The sequence below is a fragment of the Ciconia boyciana genome, chromosome 1, assembly GCF_034638445.1.
Source record: "Ciconia boyciana chromosome 1, ASM3463844v1, whole genome shotgun sequence".
NCBI classification, from domain to species: domain Eukaryota; kingdom Metazoa; phylum Chordata; class Aves; order Ciconiiformes; family Ciconiidae; genus Ciconia; species Ciconia boyciana.
The window spans coordinates 1001993-1015779 of record NC_132934.1 but is presented as its reverse complement, the minus strand read 5'-3'; the positions used below and the strand labels follow the sequence as shown (position 1 = coordinate 1015779).

Genomic DNA, 13787 nt, shown 5'->3' with positions numbered 1-13787 from the left:
ATGGGGAAAGCAGAATAATGGATGCACAAGTGTACGCAGTGTGAGCAGTACTTTCTGTGGGAAATGCCTCGCATTTCCGTGTCTGTGTGCTTAATTTTTAACTGTATGATATTAACCCGAGCTTTTGCATTTCTTCTTCATGATTTTCAAAAGCTATCAGAAGTATTTTGCTGCTGAACTGTTCAAATAAGGTTTCTAAGCAGCTCCTTAAAAGATGAGCTGCACTTAAAAATAATAATAAAAAAGTCCAGCTTTTGCTGTGTATGGTGATAGTGGGCTTGGGATGTTTATAAATTTTAATTTCGCTTTCAGTTTATTAACATTATCTTTACCTGAAATGCTTTTTTCCCTTTAATCTTTTCTTTTTTTTCTTTTTTTTTTTAAATGGTTGGACATGTTTACTGTCCCTTTCTCCCTAGGGCCTCCTCACCCGACTAGCTTGGATAAGCAACTGTAAAAGAAAGTTTAGAGGGGAGGCTGGCATCCATCTGAACAATAGTGGTTGCTGTCTGTCACAAACAAATATATTTCTTCTGTGTCTGTATGATACCAACTTTCACGTAGTACATTCTTCAGCTTTGGAGGCAGACGCTGTAGGTGCTGCAGCGGTTTCCTTAGACGTGAGGTGAAAATGAGACAACACTAGCAATTTCTGCATTTTGCAGAAATTTCTGCATTACCGTTTCTGTAAAATCACTGTAAAAGTCTCCTCTTGTTTCTGATCATACACGGTTCTGGGATGAAAGTACTTAACTTCCGTTCTAACAGCAGTGACAACCCTAAATTGCTGAAATAGCTCAGAAATAGCAGCTGGCAGTGGTTCCTCCCGTTGCTCTGGGCATGGGGGCCGGGGCTCCGCACCGCACGGGGGTCCCTGGGGCCCGGGCCAGGCGCTTGCGCAGGGCGGCCAGTGGCGTTGGCTGTTACTGAGCAAGGAGTTACGGTGCAGCATCCGCTTACATGCAGTAGAGAAAATAATCCTCCAGTTTCCCAAGCTGAGTGGAGTGACGTTGTCACAGTGGATGTTTTGAGCTCTCCCATCTTGGGATATGTTTTTCTTTTCTGTGCCTGCCGACTGTTCGTCTTGCATGACGTTCGGATTCGCCATTGCACGTGACGAGCATGAAGCATCAGCACGAGACACGGTTGTCTTGGTGTGTCTCGTTTTGCTGCCTAACTGCAACGGGTTGCTGGAATGCTTGGAGCAGGTGGTGAGGGGAAGCGAGCATGCTGTGGGAAACGGGGCATGGAGCATGACACCACCATGTTTGTAAAATTTGGCTGCGTATCAGCGTACATTTATTCAGAAAGAAACATAAAAGTGACTAATCTGAGGTCCCATTTCACCAGAAAACTTTTCCAAAGGTGACACTTAGTGCAATAACTGGCGTAGATGGGATCTTCTACGCTGACATGTGTTGGCCTTTTTAATGGAAGAACGCATGTAAATCTGGAAGCCAGACCTCCCATGTTGTGTGACTTTGTCTAATTAACAGCCAACAAACAATTTTCCAGTGTGTTGAGAAGTATGTGTGTAGCATGGCTGCCCTTGCATCTCTTACTTTGTCCTGTGGTTGGTCGTTGCAGAGCCTGGCTTTTAAGGACTTGCTTGTGGGCTCAGCATGACACTTGTGTTTAGCTACACTCTTTATACACGTCTCGCTTCTTTGTTTATAGTGCCACTGTTTTTCCTAGTGCGTCTTCACAGTGTTTTGTTGTCTATGGTACTAATTGTTTACCAGAGAGACTAGAGGATATCTAAAGTGTATCCCAGGAGCCACAGTAGTGAGCTTCAGAGGTGGGTAGAATTGAACTCTAAGGCTGTTTCATTCAGTGTCAAATCCTTCTTTCCTGAAATACGTAAAGCTCTTCGATCGTTTGGGACTACAGCCTGAATTCTTTACCGACCCCTTGGCAATGAGATGTAGGTCAGTATTGCGCTTGGCGTCAGGAGGAGCTGCATTAGGTGCTGTAGCATGTGGATTTCCATCTGGCAGGGCAATTCAGGGTCAGTTTGGCTTATTTTGAACCACCAGCAAAGCTGTTCTAGCTTAATTTGTCTTGCTAGATCGGAGGGGCTCTCAGTAAACAGACCAGTGGCAAGACAGGGTGAGAGCAGGATGCGTTTTGCAGTAGTGCTGTCGAAATGGCTGTTAAAAATAAGTTTGCATAATGCAACCGGGCAAGAGAGAGGTGTTCAAAAAAATGGCAATGCTAAAGCACTTTCTCTGTAAAGCTGGTGGAAATCTACAGGAGGAACTGAATTGTTGTCACGAGTTAAGTGAGCTCCTGACGTTTTCATCTTCATAAATAGAACAGCACATCACTTTATTTTAACTGGGTATCAGTTTTGATACGGAATAGTTTTATGACAATTTGGTAATTATCAAGTGTGAACTTTGTTGAATGCTGTTTTTCTAAGAAGAAATTGCACTTCAGGGAAAACAGTTGTATTGTTAGTTTGAGGAAGCTTTGCATTTGCAGGATTTGGGCATTAGAGCAAAAAAGAATGAGCAACCATTTCGTAGCACCTAAGGTCTGGAAGGAGGATATATAATATTTCTTATTTACATGTATTACATTCCATGTAGTAAAAGCCAAGAACTCCATGCTGTCTTTGTGGCAGATTTTTCTCGAAGAAGTTGATGGAGTTGAAACTCACTACCTGAGAGAGCTGCAAGTTTCCAGGAGCGTGTGAAAAGCAAATCTCTGGAAAGCATTCACAGGAGTGCGGGATGAGCCAGTCCTACACCCTGGGCGGGCTCGTCCCTCCTGGGCTTCCAGCAGAAGGTGAAGCCTTCCCCAGAGGCAGCTAGAAGCCAGAGTTCACCTTCCCGAGTCCCTTGTCTACAGCAACGCGTGGGCATTTGGGAAAGGTCACTGGAAGGTTCTTGAAACCAGATGTAATACTGCCACGGCTTTCCATGACTACCTTCTCTTCTGGGTGCTGGTGTGAACAGAAAGCCTGTCCACGTTTCCCAGTGGCGGGGCAGTATATGTGTGTGTATGTGTGGGCATATATTTTGCACAGACACCAGCGGCTTTGACCCAGAAGTGTTTCAGTAGTTTAATACGCTTAATACATGTACACATCAGTTAACATAAAATAACAGCTTTTGAACAAGTAGTGTTTTGACTACTCCTTAGCTTAAAATTATTATTGTAGTTTATCAGATAATTATTCTAAGTGAAATCCAAGTGCTTGGCAGTACGCATCACCCAGAGGAGATGTGACGGTACCTGCCTCAAGGAACTTGCTGCCTTAAAAGAAAAGCATAGGTGATGTTTAAGCTATGAAATACATCAGGTAACGAACACATCAGGAAGAGTAAACGAGAACGACTGACTCGTTTCCCTTTCACTCCCTTTACAATCCCCTGCCATGCTTCAGAGCAGCCTGTGAAGCGTGCCATTGGAGGGTAGTCCTCAGTTCCTCACCCCCACGTGACTATGGCCAAGGCTCACCAGATTCCACGTTCTGAAGTTGGAGCCGGCAGGAGGTGTTCCTTGCCAGTGTCTGTAGTAGCACACAGGTATTTACGCCTCCTGGAGATTCCCAGCTGATTAATTGCCTGCTTTCTTCACTTTGCTGGACACCAGGCAGTAATAATAGTCCACTGCTGCCACAAAGTTTCTTCTGTCTCTAGACCCCCAGATTATCTTCTTGCAGTTCTCCTGCAGAAGCCCTGTTGCATAAAGGTCAAGCAGAGACTGTCGTGTTCGGGACGCTTTGAGCTCAGCTGCGTTATACCTACGGTGAAGCAAACTTGATCAGCTCTGCTAAGCCCGATACTCACCAAGCACGCAGGTGAGGAGAACACCACCAGACCATGCCAGGGCTGTCCCAAAGCAACCAGCCAGGGGTTAGGAGGAGACATCTCCAACTTATTTTATGCAAACTCTGTTCTAACCTTCTAGAGGGCAAGATGACTGGGCCTAATAATGCAGGTCATATTTTCTAGACTTATTTTCTGATAAGACTGAAGAGTTTGGGCATTCAGCTTGTGCAGTGGGGGTGGTGAGAGATCTCGGAAAGCATTGCAGTGCTTGTAGAAAGAGAAGAGTCTCTGTTACAAGTGACCTCCAGAGTGGTGTTTACAAACTTGGTGGTTAAGTTGCAGAATTTGGCTATGATGTTGAACTCGGTGAACATAAAGGAAAATTGTCCTGGCTCTTGTGTTGGAAAGCCCAGTGGGCATGGCTGTAGGTGGCATTCACAAGTTGTTTGTGCTGAGTGCTTGTCCGTTGTGAAAAAAGACCCAGTTCTGGACAGACTTACGCTTGCTGTCAGAAAATTTGTACAAGTGGCGGCTTTGAATTAGAGCTTAAAAATTCCTAATTCTTTCTGGAGTGGGAAGTATGAGAGAGATGTTTGCAGAGCTTAACTAAGAAGAGTCTACGGGAGATACAGACATGGTTGCTGATAACTCTTCTTCCTGAGCCTGCCTTAACCAGCCTCGCGAGAGCAGAGTTCTGTTCTTTGCCGGTAACGTGCTCCCTGCCCCTGCCCTCAGCCCGGTCGGGGTTTGGCGACGTGGAGGTGGACCATTTGTTGACTGCAATGGCAGCAGGGTTGTACCAGCCGGGCATTTAAGGGACACAGCGAGCTGCTCAAAATAAGCTGACCAGAGGAATACTAATGCAAAATATTTATAGGTACTAGAGTTTATTCTAGGCTAGAATTTAATATTGTTATTAACCCTCCTGCATGGGTCATAGTATTCTGTGTTCCACACAAACTCCTTGGTTTGTTTTACCCCGTTAGCTTGGCCTGTAAGTGTCCTTCTGCAGAGGTTTGCGTGTCCAGCTTTGCTTTTCCGTGAGCCTGTTGACGAGAGATGAATTTCCATGCCCCCTTTGTGGTCAGGTAACCCCAGGACTTCATAACATCGGAATCTTTGTGTCATGGAAATTTTAGTGATTGAATTTAAGAAGTTTATCTTTGAGCAATTTAAATCTCATGAGCTCCGGTTTCTTGTGTGGGAAGTAATTTTCTGATGACATTTCTGGCAATGTAGTTCAGTTCTCTGCTGTCTCATCTATCCCCTGCAGTTTCTCTAAGGTATATTTTTGTACTTGCAGTATTTCTTTCTAAGAGCATGTTAGCCCTTTAGGAAGATAAATGTTTTGATCTCATTATTCCTCATTTTTTATGTATTTTTTTCAAGAGCACACAGAAAAGTAGCTACAGAAATAGAACCTTGATCTCAAAATCTCTGTCACATGTCTTAATTACCAGACTGTGATTATATGTACGCATTATAAACTCCCCCGGCAGCTGGTGACAGGGTTCCAGCTCAGTCATCTACTGAGCTTTCCTTCCATTTTTGTAGGCGTGCTCTCTGAAAGAAGGAGAAGAAATCATTCTTGAAACTGGGGCTGGGTTAAAACTGTGAGGAAGATCATTCACATGCAAGCTTGTCCTCTGCCTTAGAAGGCAAAAAATAAAGATGTTCACAGAAATAACTTCTCCAGTTAGAAATACGGGTCTTTTTAATACAAATGTAGAAGATTTGGAGGTTTTGTGCTAGCAGTTTTTTTCCTTTTTCAGGATTTGAGCTTCTGTTTTGTTGTAGGGAGACATCATTGGAAGTGTTATCCCTCAGGCATGGGAATCTGTCATCCCATGTGTTACTGAAAGCAAGTTAATTTAACCGTGTTTGGCTTCTGAAGATACCACTCATGAACATCCAATCAGGTTTTTTTTCTTCCTCAGGATTTTAGTTCTGCACTTAAATTTAGGTCTTTTCTAGGTGCACACAAAAGTATCAGGTGCCACTTGGGAAAAATCTGCGGAGTAGAGCAGCGTAGGTGCCTGTATTAGATCAGAAACACACTTTGCCAAAACCGGCAGTTTAAGGAGCTGGGAAATCTGCTTGGTGGTGGTGGCCAACAGAGGGCAATTCCAGGAGAGGTGAACTCCTCTAGGCTGCCTTTCCCACGAAAGGCTGGACCGGGGGGTCTCCTGAAGTTCCTTCCAGCGCGGGCTGTTCTGTGCCCCTGGGTACTGGTGCTGACAGTCTCCGGTTACCGCCGGGGCAAGCAGTCTGCTTTTGGTTTGTTGCTCCCAGTGGTAAACTTGACTTTCTGGACTCTCTAAACTTGCAGAGTCTTGGCCGAATGTACTTCCCCGTTTGCATCCTTCTACTGTTTGTTCTCTGTGTTTGTCCGTAGGAGAGCGCACCAGCAGAGGTAGCTGCGGAGGGTGGTGAAATGTCTGGTTTGCAGGCGATGGGGATACATGGGGAACTCTTAGGCCGGAGTTTGCTGCAGGAAATGGGAATGCCTTTCTTGAGGAGCTGTCGTTCTTGTGCGTATTTGGTGTCTTGTTGATTTTTAGGAAGCATAGCCTCCAGGATGCGTACGCTGCTTTTTAATTCCAGTTTATTTTCAGTTCTTATTTCTTTATGGGATTTTTGTGTCCTGTGCTAGGAGAGGAGGAGGAATATTTTTTTGTCCATTGGCATTTAAGCCCCATTAATTGGCATTTTAACACGAACTTGAATTCTCCCCACACAGTGATGCAGACTGCATGGTTATTGATAAGCTGGCCATCACTGACATCGGAACGACAAAAGCATCCAAGCCCCTGAACAACGTGGCCCAGCACTCGGAGGAGCACCAGAACACCGCCGCTGTTGTCACAGCTGTCACAGAAACGGCCACAAAAGACAGGTGAGATAGTCAAAGCTCTCCTTTACCAGCCTGTGACAGAGAATTGGTTTTTACCACGTCACTGAATGCGGTTATTCTACCATGAGTGTACGGTCAAAGTTACACAGCTAGCACATCTGGGGTGTCTTGGAGTGCGTTATACTGCAGGTAGTGTAGAGCTATTACTGCGATACATTGCACATATCTTCCAGTTTCCCAGAAGTGCTGTCAGATCATCTGTTTTATTAAAATAATGGACTTCTAATTTCTTACTCATGCATAACAAGTAGATAGTATAGGTTTGTACATTCAGGGGAACGTATAGACATTTAAAATATTATGAGGAAATGTGGGAATGTGTTTTGATAACTGAAACCGGAGGTAATCTCAAGGAGAAATGGTATTAATAATTTTTTGTGAATGTGACAGTTTAGGTCTTTTTAAACATGGAAACCAATCCTTCTGCATGCCTAGTGCTATCACCTCCCTAGCTTTGCTCTGGCTCCTGGTTTTGGCCAGAGAGGTACGTCTCAATAACGAGGTGCTTCTGCTCTTCTTGAGCTCAGACAGCGTCTCTTGGGTGTCTCAATCCTCCTGGAGCGAGCTTGTTGTTAGATTGAATCTCAGACGATGGTGCTTAGCTGAAGCCAGACGTCTGGGCCATCCTACGGGAACTTCTTCTGTTGGGTACTTGTGGTGAGAGAAAGAAGCTCTAACCAGCACTTTGAGCTTCACGCAGCCGATCCACTCAACTCCACTCCATTAAAATCCATCCTGGCTATCGGCACTATCGCTTCTTACGTCTCCCCGGTACAGCTACTGCCTAGCATTTGAGCCCACAATTTACAGCCAGTCTCACACAAATTCTAGGGCTAGTGTAACTCGTACTGGGGAGGAAGCCGAGTATCCCATCGGGGCGTTGTTCTCACCACCGCACCCCAGGTACTGTCAGGGCCCTGAGTGCAGCAGCGGGCAGGGGGAGCTGACCCGGGACCGGAGGGTGACAGCAAAGTGGGGGGCAAGAACCTTGCAGACGAGGTGCCCAGTCCCATGGGACCCCCTCCAGTGATCGCCATTCATGTCCTCGTGCTGGGATGAGGCAGGTCCCTGGACAAGCCATGGAGTCAAGTCAGCAGGTCTGCGGCAGGAAGGTGCAAAGCCACGTGTACGGCGTAGCTCCGGCAAAGACCTAAATCCAGCTCCCAGGCTGATGGCGGAGGGTGCCTGGGGGGGAGGCCCCAGACGAGGCTGGTCAGGTCAGGGCCTTCTGGTGGACTCAGGACCCTGACGGTCATGTTCCAAACTTCTGGTTCAATAAATTAATTACTGTTGTGTAATCAGCGGTCAAAGCTGACTTCTCCGTTTCTGTTTTGAATTTTAAATGTAGTATTTTGTAAAGGACTTGGAGGAGGTTCTCATTAGGAAGCTAATAATGTTTTAGCAGGCAGAAGAAACAAAAATAGAGGAAGGATGGCTCAGATACTACTGAGGAGGAAAGTTTCCAACCAGGATGAAAGTAAGCTTTAGGAGCGAGTATGTTCCAGTAGTTATATTTCTCTAATATTACTCTTTGGGTTTCTCTTTAGGAAAGAAGAAGTCTTGCCATGTGCTGAAGCCACATTAAATGGCCCTGCTTGATGAAACAGATGCAATGGGATGTGTGTGATCCAGGCCAGGCTGCTACCTGGTGATGCAATTTGTCAATTTTTTTTTTTCTTTTTAATTTTATTTTTTAATAAATGCTGCATTGATGAGAGAGCTGGCATTCAGGACCAGACACGCAGTTTCAACACCAACAATCTGTTCTGAAAGACACTTGCATTGTCTAAATGTAGCATTGATCAGTTAGTCATCACAGGAATGATGGGGTTCTTCCCAAGCAAGCCTTCTGCCTAATTTTAGTTCCTTGTCCCCTTCCCTCTCTCCCTTGTTTTTGTTTTGTATTTGGGGTTCAGTCCTATTTTCTTAGTGTTATTGCACACAGTATTCAGCTTCTCTTCAGAAAGGTAGCAGGTCTAACGCTGGGACTTGGACAGTGCACAAGAGTCCCGCAGTCGTGTGACCAAAGTTCCTGATGGAGCTGTCTTTGGGCAGCATTTGCACCGCTTTTGTATAGCAATAAAGCCTTATCGGAAACATTTCATAGGAGGAAAAGATGCAAACACTTTAAATGGGATGAAGCAGGGAGGGATTTTATTTTACATTTTTGTGGGGTGGGAGGGAAGTCATTGACATTGTCCCAAGCCAGAGGCCGAGTAGCTAACTTGCTGTAATGCTGAACTGTCTTGAGAAACGGGAAGTCTCTGCATTCCAGTGAATTGCTCAGTGCTCTCTCCTCTGGAGACGTGACAGTTCACTGCAGGATCTTGGGTTGGTTAGCAATTGGTCTCTTCTGTCCGAGCCATCAAAACTCAACTTCCCGGATGTCATCCTCCGTTGGCTGGAGAGTATGCAAAGAAGGTAGCGTGGTGTTTGCCAGCTAAGAGGATAATGATCCACTGGACTGCTGCCATGCAGGAACGAGAGCAGATATGGCACAAACAGGTTATCAGGTGTTTGCTGGCTTTTTGGAGACTGATGTATTTTCAAATTATTATGGAAATCCTTTTCTGTTTGTTTTGTTCTGTTTTTAAAGTTTTTAATGGATGCAGGAACAGCAACACTTTTGCACTTTGTACCTAGTGACAACATTGGAGAGTGAAATGGCCCCAGCACAGGACTCCTGCTGTTACTCCCCAGGTAGTCGGTCACGGAGAAGTTTGGGTGGGGGGGGGAACACGTACCGCTGCCTTGGGATGGTAGAGTAAAACAGTATGGAGAAATGAACTGCGCTTCAGACTGCCTGGGAGCGAGGTCAGTTGAAGGTGTGTACTTGACTCTGGAACACAGGATCTTCTGCGTAGGCTGAAGGACCTACTCCTGTAAAGACTGTACCAGTTTCAGACACGGGTCTGCACTGAGTGGTGCTGGCCTCTGCTTTGAGCTTGTTCCCAGACTGGACTTGTGCACATAGATCATACGGGTGTAGATGTTGGGCCACTTGCAGAAGCAGGCTCGGGCTGGTGACAGCAGATCGCCACGACCAGTGCTCCAGTGCTTATTCTCTACCCCTGTAGTCTAGATACAGAGCTGGGCCTGCTTTTGTGTGTAAGCTGTATGCTGAAATTCACCTGTCAAATGTTAAATGCCGCTTATTTTATTAGTCCAAGACCTAAGCTGGAAAATCATTCACTTTGGAATAAAAGCATGAAGCTTGACACATAGGTAGCCAAATAGCTTATTTTCAGATATATTCTCACTTGTGCATAACGAGGGACTTTACCCTGTGAGTATGAAAAAGTACCTCACACAGATCTGTTGTTATGAGCAAAGGTATCCTAGCCAGACTTCAGTCTTCTTAAAGAATACTTTATTTTTAACTGTGATATGTATGTAGTGCATATGAAATTTTCTTAACTGTATTGCGAGGTGGTGTGGGGGGGGAGTGAGATGAACAAAACGCTTTCGCTGTTAGAGTCAGTCTGTTCTGCTGGATCAGTATCCGACGGTGACGTACCCGCAGCACGAGGTTATCCTTCTGTGCCCAAAGATAACATATTTTCATTTTTGCTCTTAGGGAAAATTGAGGATTTGCTTTGCTGGAATACCAGATATGGAGGTTGCAGTGCAGAAAGCAGGATGAGATTGCTGTGTGCATCTTGGAAGTTGTGTGCTAGGGTTGTGGGCCACTTGTATGCTGCTGACATAGCTGTGATTTCTCTCAGCTGCAATTACTCGGTAAGCAGGTGCTTTCATGGCACAGTACTGTTGTTCTGGAAGTCTTCTCACTCACTCCTTGTAATTTAAAATAAATAATTTAAAGTTACATTGTGCTGGGAGGAAAAATCTCACTTTCTGCTTCGGTTACCCTGCTTGCTATTTGGAGATCAATCCCACTCTTAGCCAGGATTATCAGAAATGATTAGTAGTTTTGAGTTCCTAATTGGAGACACATTAAAGTCTTAACTTTCAGAGGATTGGTGCTAGAGGTGTTCTGAAAATCAGGTTCTCTTCGGGCATTCTTTAAACACCCAAAACCGATAACTATGACAACTGAAAAATCATTCATGTAATACAGCATCAGTGCAGCTTATTCCAGCAGCTGGTTGAAGACCATGATTGGGCTTCAGTCCCGTTAGATGCCAGGTGATGGCAATAGTTCTCTTCCAGTCTGTTCTCTGACCGTGGTGCTTGCAGGTTCCACCACGCTACAATTATGACCAAGTCCGTGTAGGATCGAGAGGTTTCGGGGAAATGTCCATAGCAGGCACAATTTGACCATCCTTCTGGCTTGATACATTTTCAGCCACCTTGTTAAACAGATTAATGATCTTTGCGTTGGGTTACGTCATAGACAGGGGTCACCTTACATCACCTCGAGCCGTGCTGGCCGATGTTGCAAGAATACTGATCAGCTGTACCTGCCTGGTCTGTTCATGAAGCCTTGGTTAGGGGAGCAGTAACCTCCACCTGAGAAGAGGCACGGAACAGCTGGCGGCAGTAACACCCTGAAACGTTTTGGAGAGATACGCGAGGACGCGTCTGTCTGTGCCTTCCGTTGCAGATTCTGAACTTGTCATTCGTTAGCTTTTGGCTTTGAGTCTATAAATTTAAATGAAAGCTTTAATAATATATTTAAACATATCCAGTAAGCAGATCTGAAAACACAGTTTAGTTACTGAGGGGCTCGTTATCTAAGGTTATTAATTTGATTACTCGTGTCCAGTTACTGTTGTGATAAGACATTTTGCCGGTAGTTAAATAGATTTGTAGAAATGCACAAGCTCTCTTGCTTTTGTGACGGTGAATGATTCCTCCACGTTTGGGATTTAAGCTCTGAATTATACCTCATCGCTCCCACACCAGCCAACAAGCTGATCTAGAAAAAGTTCCTCATCCTTGGTATGGTGGAGTTTGCAGTTCAGAACAGATCCAGAGTCGGGTGATGGTTTCCTTGCCTGGCTCAAATAATTTTAAGGGTAAACCGTGCGTAAATTTCTTTCTCGTTGTAAGTTTGAGCTTCCCATCGACCTGGAGTCACAGTGGCTATGGAGAGGTTGGAGGGTCCCGCTGCCTGTAGTCTGTGGCCTCTCTCGGTCCCCGTGCTTGGCTGAGCTGGCTCCCTCGCTGTCCCGGGCTGCTGCCCAAGGCTCTGCAGGGCAGCTGGGCTCTGCGACTGCTTTCTGCTTTCAGGTGACCGTAAGGCATAGCACGCAGTGACTTGATCGAGCCCTTCCCGCAGGTCAGGCCGTGTCACGTGCGGTGCCAGCGCTGTGTCTCCGTGGCAGTTGTTCATGGTGGCATCTCGGGGCACGCTGACTGCTGGAGAGCTGTGTTCCCTTCTCAGCGGGTGAGCCCCTCGGGTGGTACCCGAGGTTGGGGCGGGATGTATTGTCTACTGAAAATGGAATTACTTCACCCAGCTGTACCCTTTAAAAACCCCCTCGGCTTGCTTAGATACTTGGTCAGAAAGCAATGAAGACTCAGTAGAAGTTATGTTCAGCACTGTCCTTCCTCATTTATATGCAGTATTTTGAATCTGTCCATATCGATATGGTATATATAATTTTAGATTTGAGTATGTATACTGATGAGTGTGTATATAGATATATATTTGCAATATGTATTATTCCATGTATATTTATACACACACAGTTGGATATTGTGAGAAACCTGGTGAAGCAGAGACTCAGAGCACAATGAGCCTAACTTTTATATCTATGTACAGCTCCGTGATCAATAGCAAGTCATCGACAAACATTCGTTGTATAAGACCAAAACCAGCAAGGCATACCTTACTGGGGGGAAATGGTTCTGCTGGAACATTCTAGTTCAACGGTTCTACCCAGCTGGGCATTGATACGGCGGATTACAAGAGAGCAGCGGCTGGTCCAGGGGCCCCGCTGTTGTTCCTGACGTCCCTGCTGCTGCGGAGCCTTGCCCGCGTGCTTTCACGCTGGGAGAGGAGGGCGCCTTTTCCGCACAATTAGCAGTTAAAAAGTGATCAGCCCACGCTAAATAATTCTTGAATCGTAGCACGTTTGTCTCTGGCTGGTTGGATTGTGGGAATATGCTCCTTTGGATGATACGGCCGTTCAGGAGTGCTGCCATCATGGCATCAGATGGCTCTTTTCAGGCATCCAAACTCCTGTGTTCAGTATGTGGGTATTAAACGGGGGGGGGAGAGCACAGCTGTAGGGCTTGCAGTCAGAAAAACCCTATGCCGCAGAAAAATCAAGCGTAACTAGTTTGGAGCCATGGAGATGTGATCCGATAGCAGATAAAAACTCAAGTGGTTTGGGTTAATTATTCCTGTTGCTCACCTACACGTCTTTAATGCTGGGTGCAGGGCCGACAGCACTATGAGCAGGCGGGTGGTTACGTACCCTCTTCAAACCGGGGGAGACCTGGAGTTGGGTTCATGGGTTTGAATTCCCTTGCTGTCCCAAAGAGGCGAGGTCCTCTCTAAAGTTGTATCCACCAGCTTCAAGTTAAAGTTCAGGTGAGATAGTCCTTTGAAGGAAAGTGATCGAGGAACCCGATTGTACTTTATTCAACAGTTTCACCAGTCTTCTAACAAAATTTTCCCATGCACAAATACAATTTATTGCTTCTTCTCTTGAGTCATAACAGTTGTGTCAGACAAAATCCCAGTTAGTCATCTGGATAAGATGTCCTCAGCAAAACCGGGTAGAAATTTCGTGAGCGTCCCAAGGCTTTGCTGCCCTTACTGCTTTTTAGAGAGCTGCAGCTGGCAAGCAGAATGGAACACCAGTGGGTACACAAATTAAAAACAAACCAAAAAAAAGGGCAGAAGAAGAAAAACAACAACAACAAACCACAGTGTTCCCCTCAGCATCTATTCAAAAAGACTCAGGCATCCCAGTTTGTCAGCAGAAAGGTTTTGGGTAAGTGTGCGAGGTGGATGGAAGCTAAGGGGCATTCCTAAATAACATATCTCAAGGAGAACATTTGAAATGGCTTTATTCTTGTCTAGTGGCATCCCAAAATTATTTTTCCAAAAACTAGCCAGCGAGCTGTAATCGAAATCCTTATTTATCAGTGGCACAACTTAGAGCAAATCTTACTGCCAG

The 13787-nt window shown here is 45.5% G+C and overlaps 1 protein-coding gene across 4 annotated transcripts in view; it reads left to right on the top strand.

The window, feature by feature from the left end:
* Positions 1-8412, top strand: part of PPP6R2 (protein phosphatase 6 regulatory subunit 2) — a 107310-nt gene extending 98898 nt beyond the window's left edge. For all 4 annotated transcript variants that reach the window (XM_072856372.1, XM_072856349.1, XM_072856358.1 and 1 more), the window contains 2 exons: positions 6520-6675; positions 8241-8412. In XM_072856372.1, coding sequence (XP_072712473.1) covers positions 6520-6675; positions 8241-8292 — 208 coding nt within the window. In that variant the 3' untranslated portion in view covers positions 8293-8412. The remainder of the gene's footprint in view (positions 1-6519; positions 6676-8240) is intronic.
* The last annotated feature ends 5375 nt before the right edge of the window (positions 8413-13787 follow it).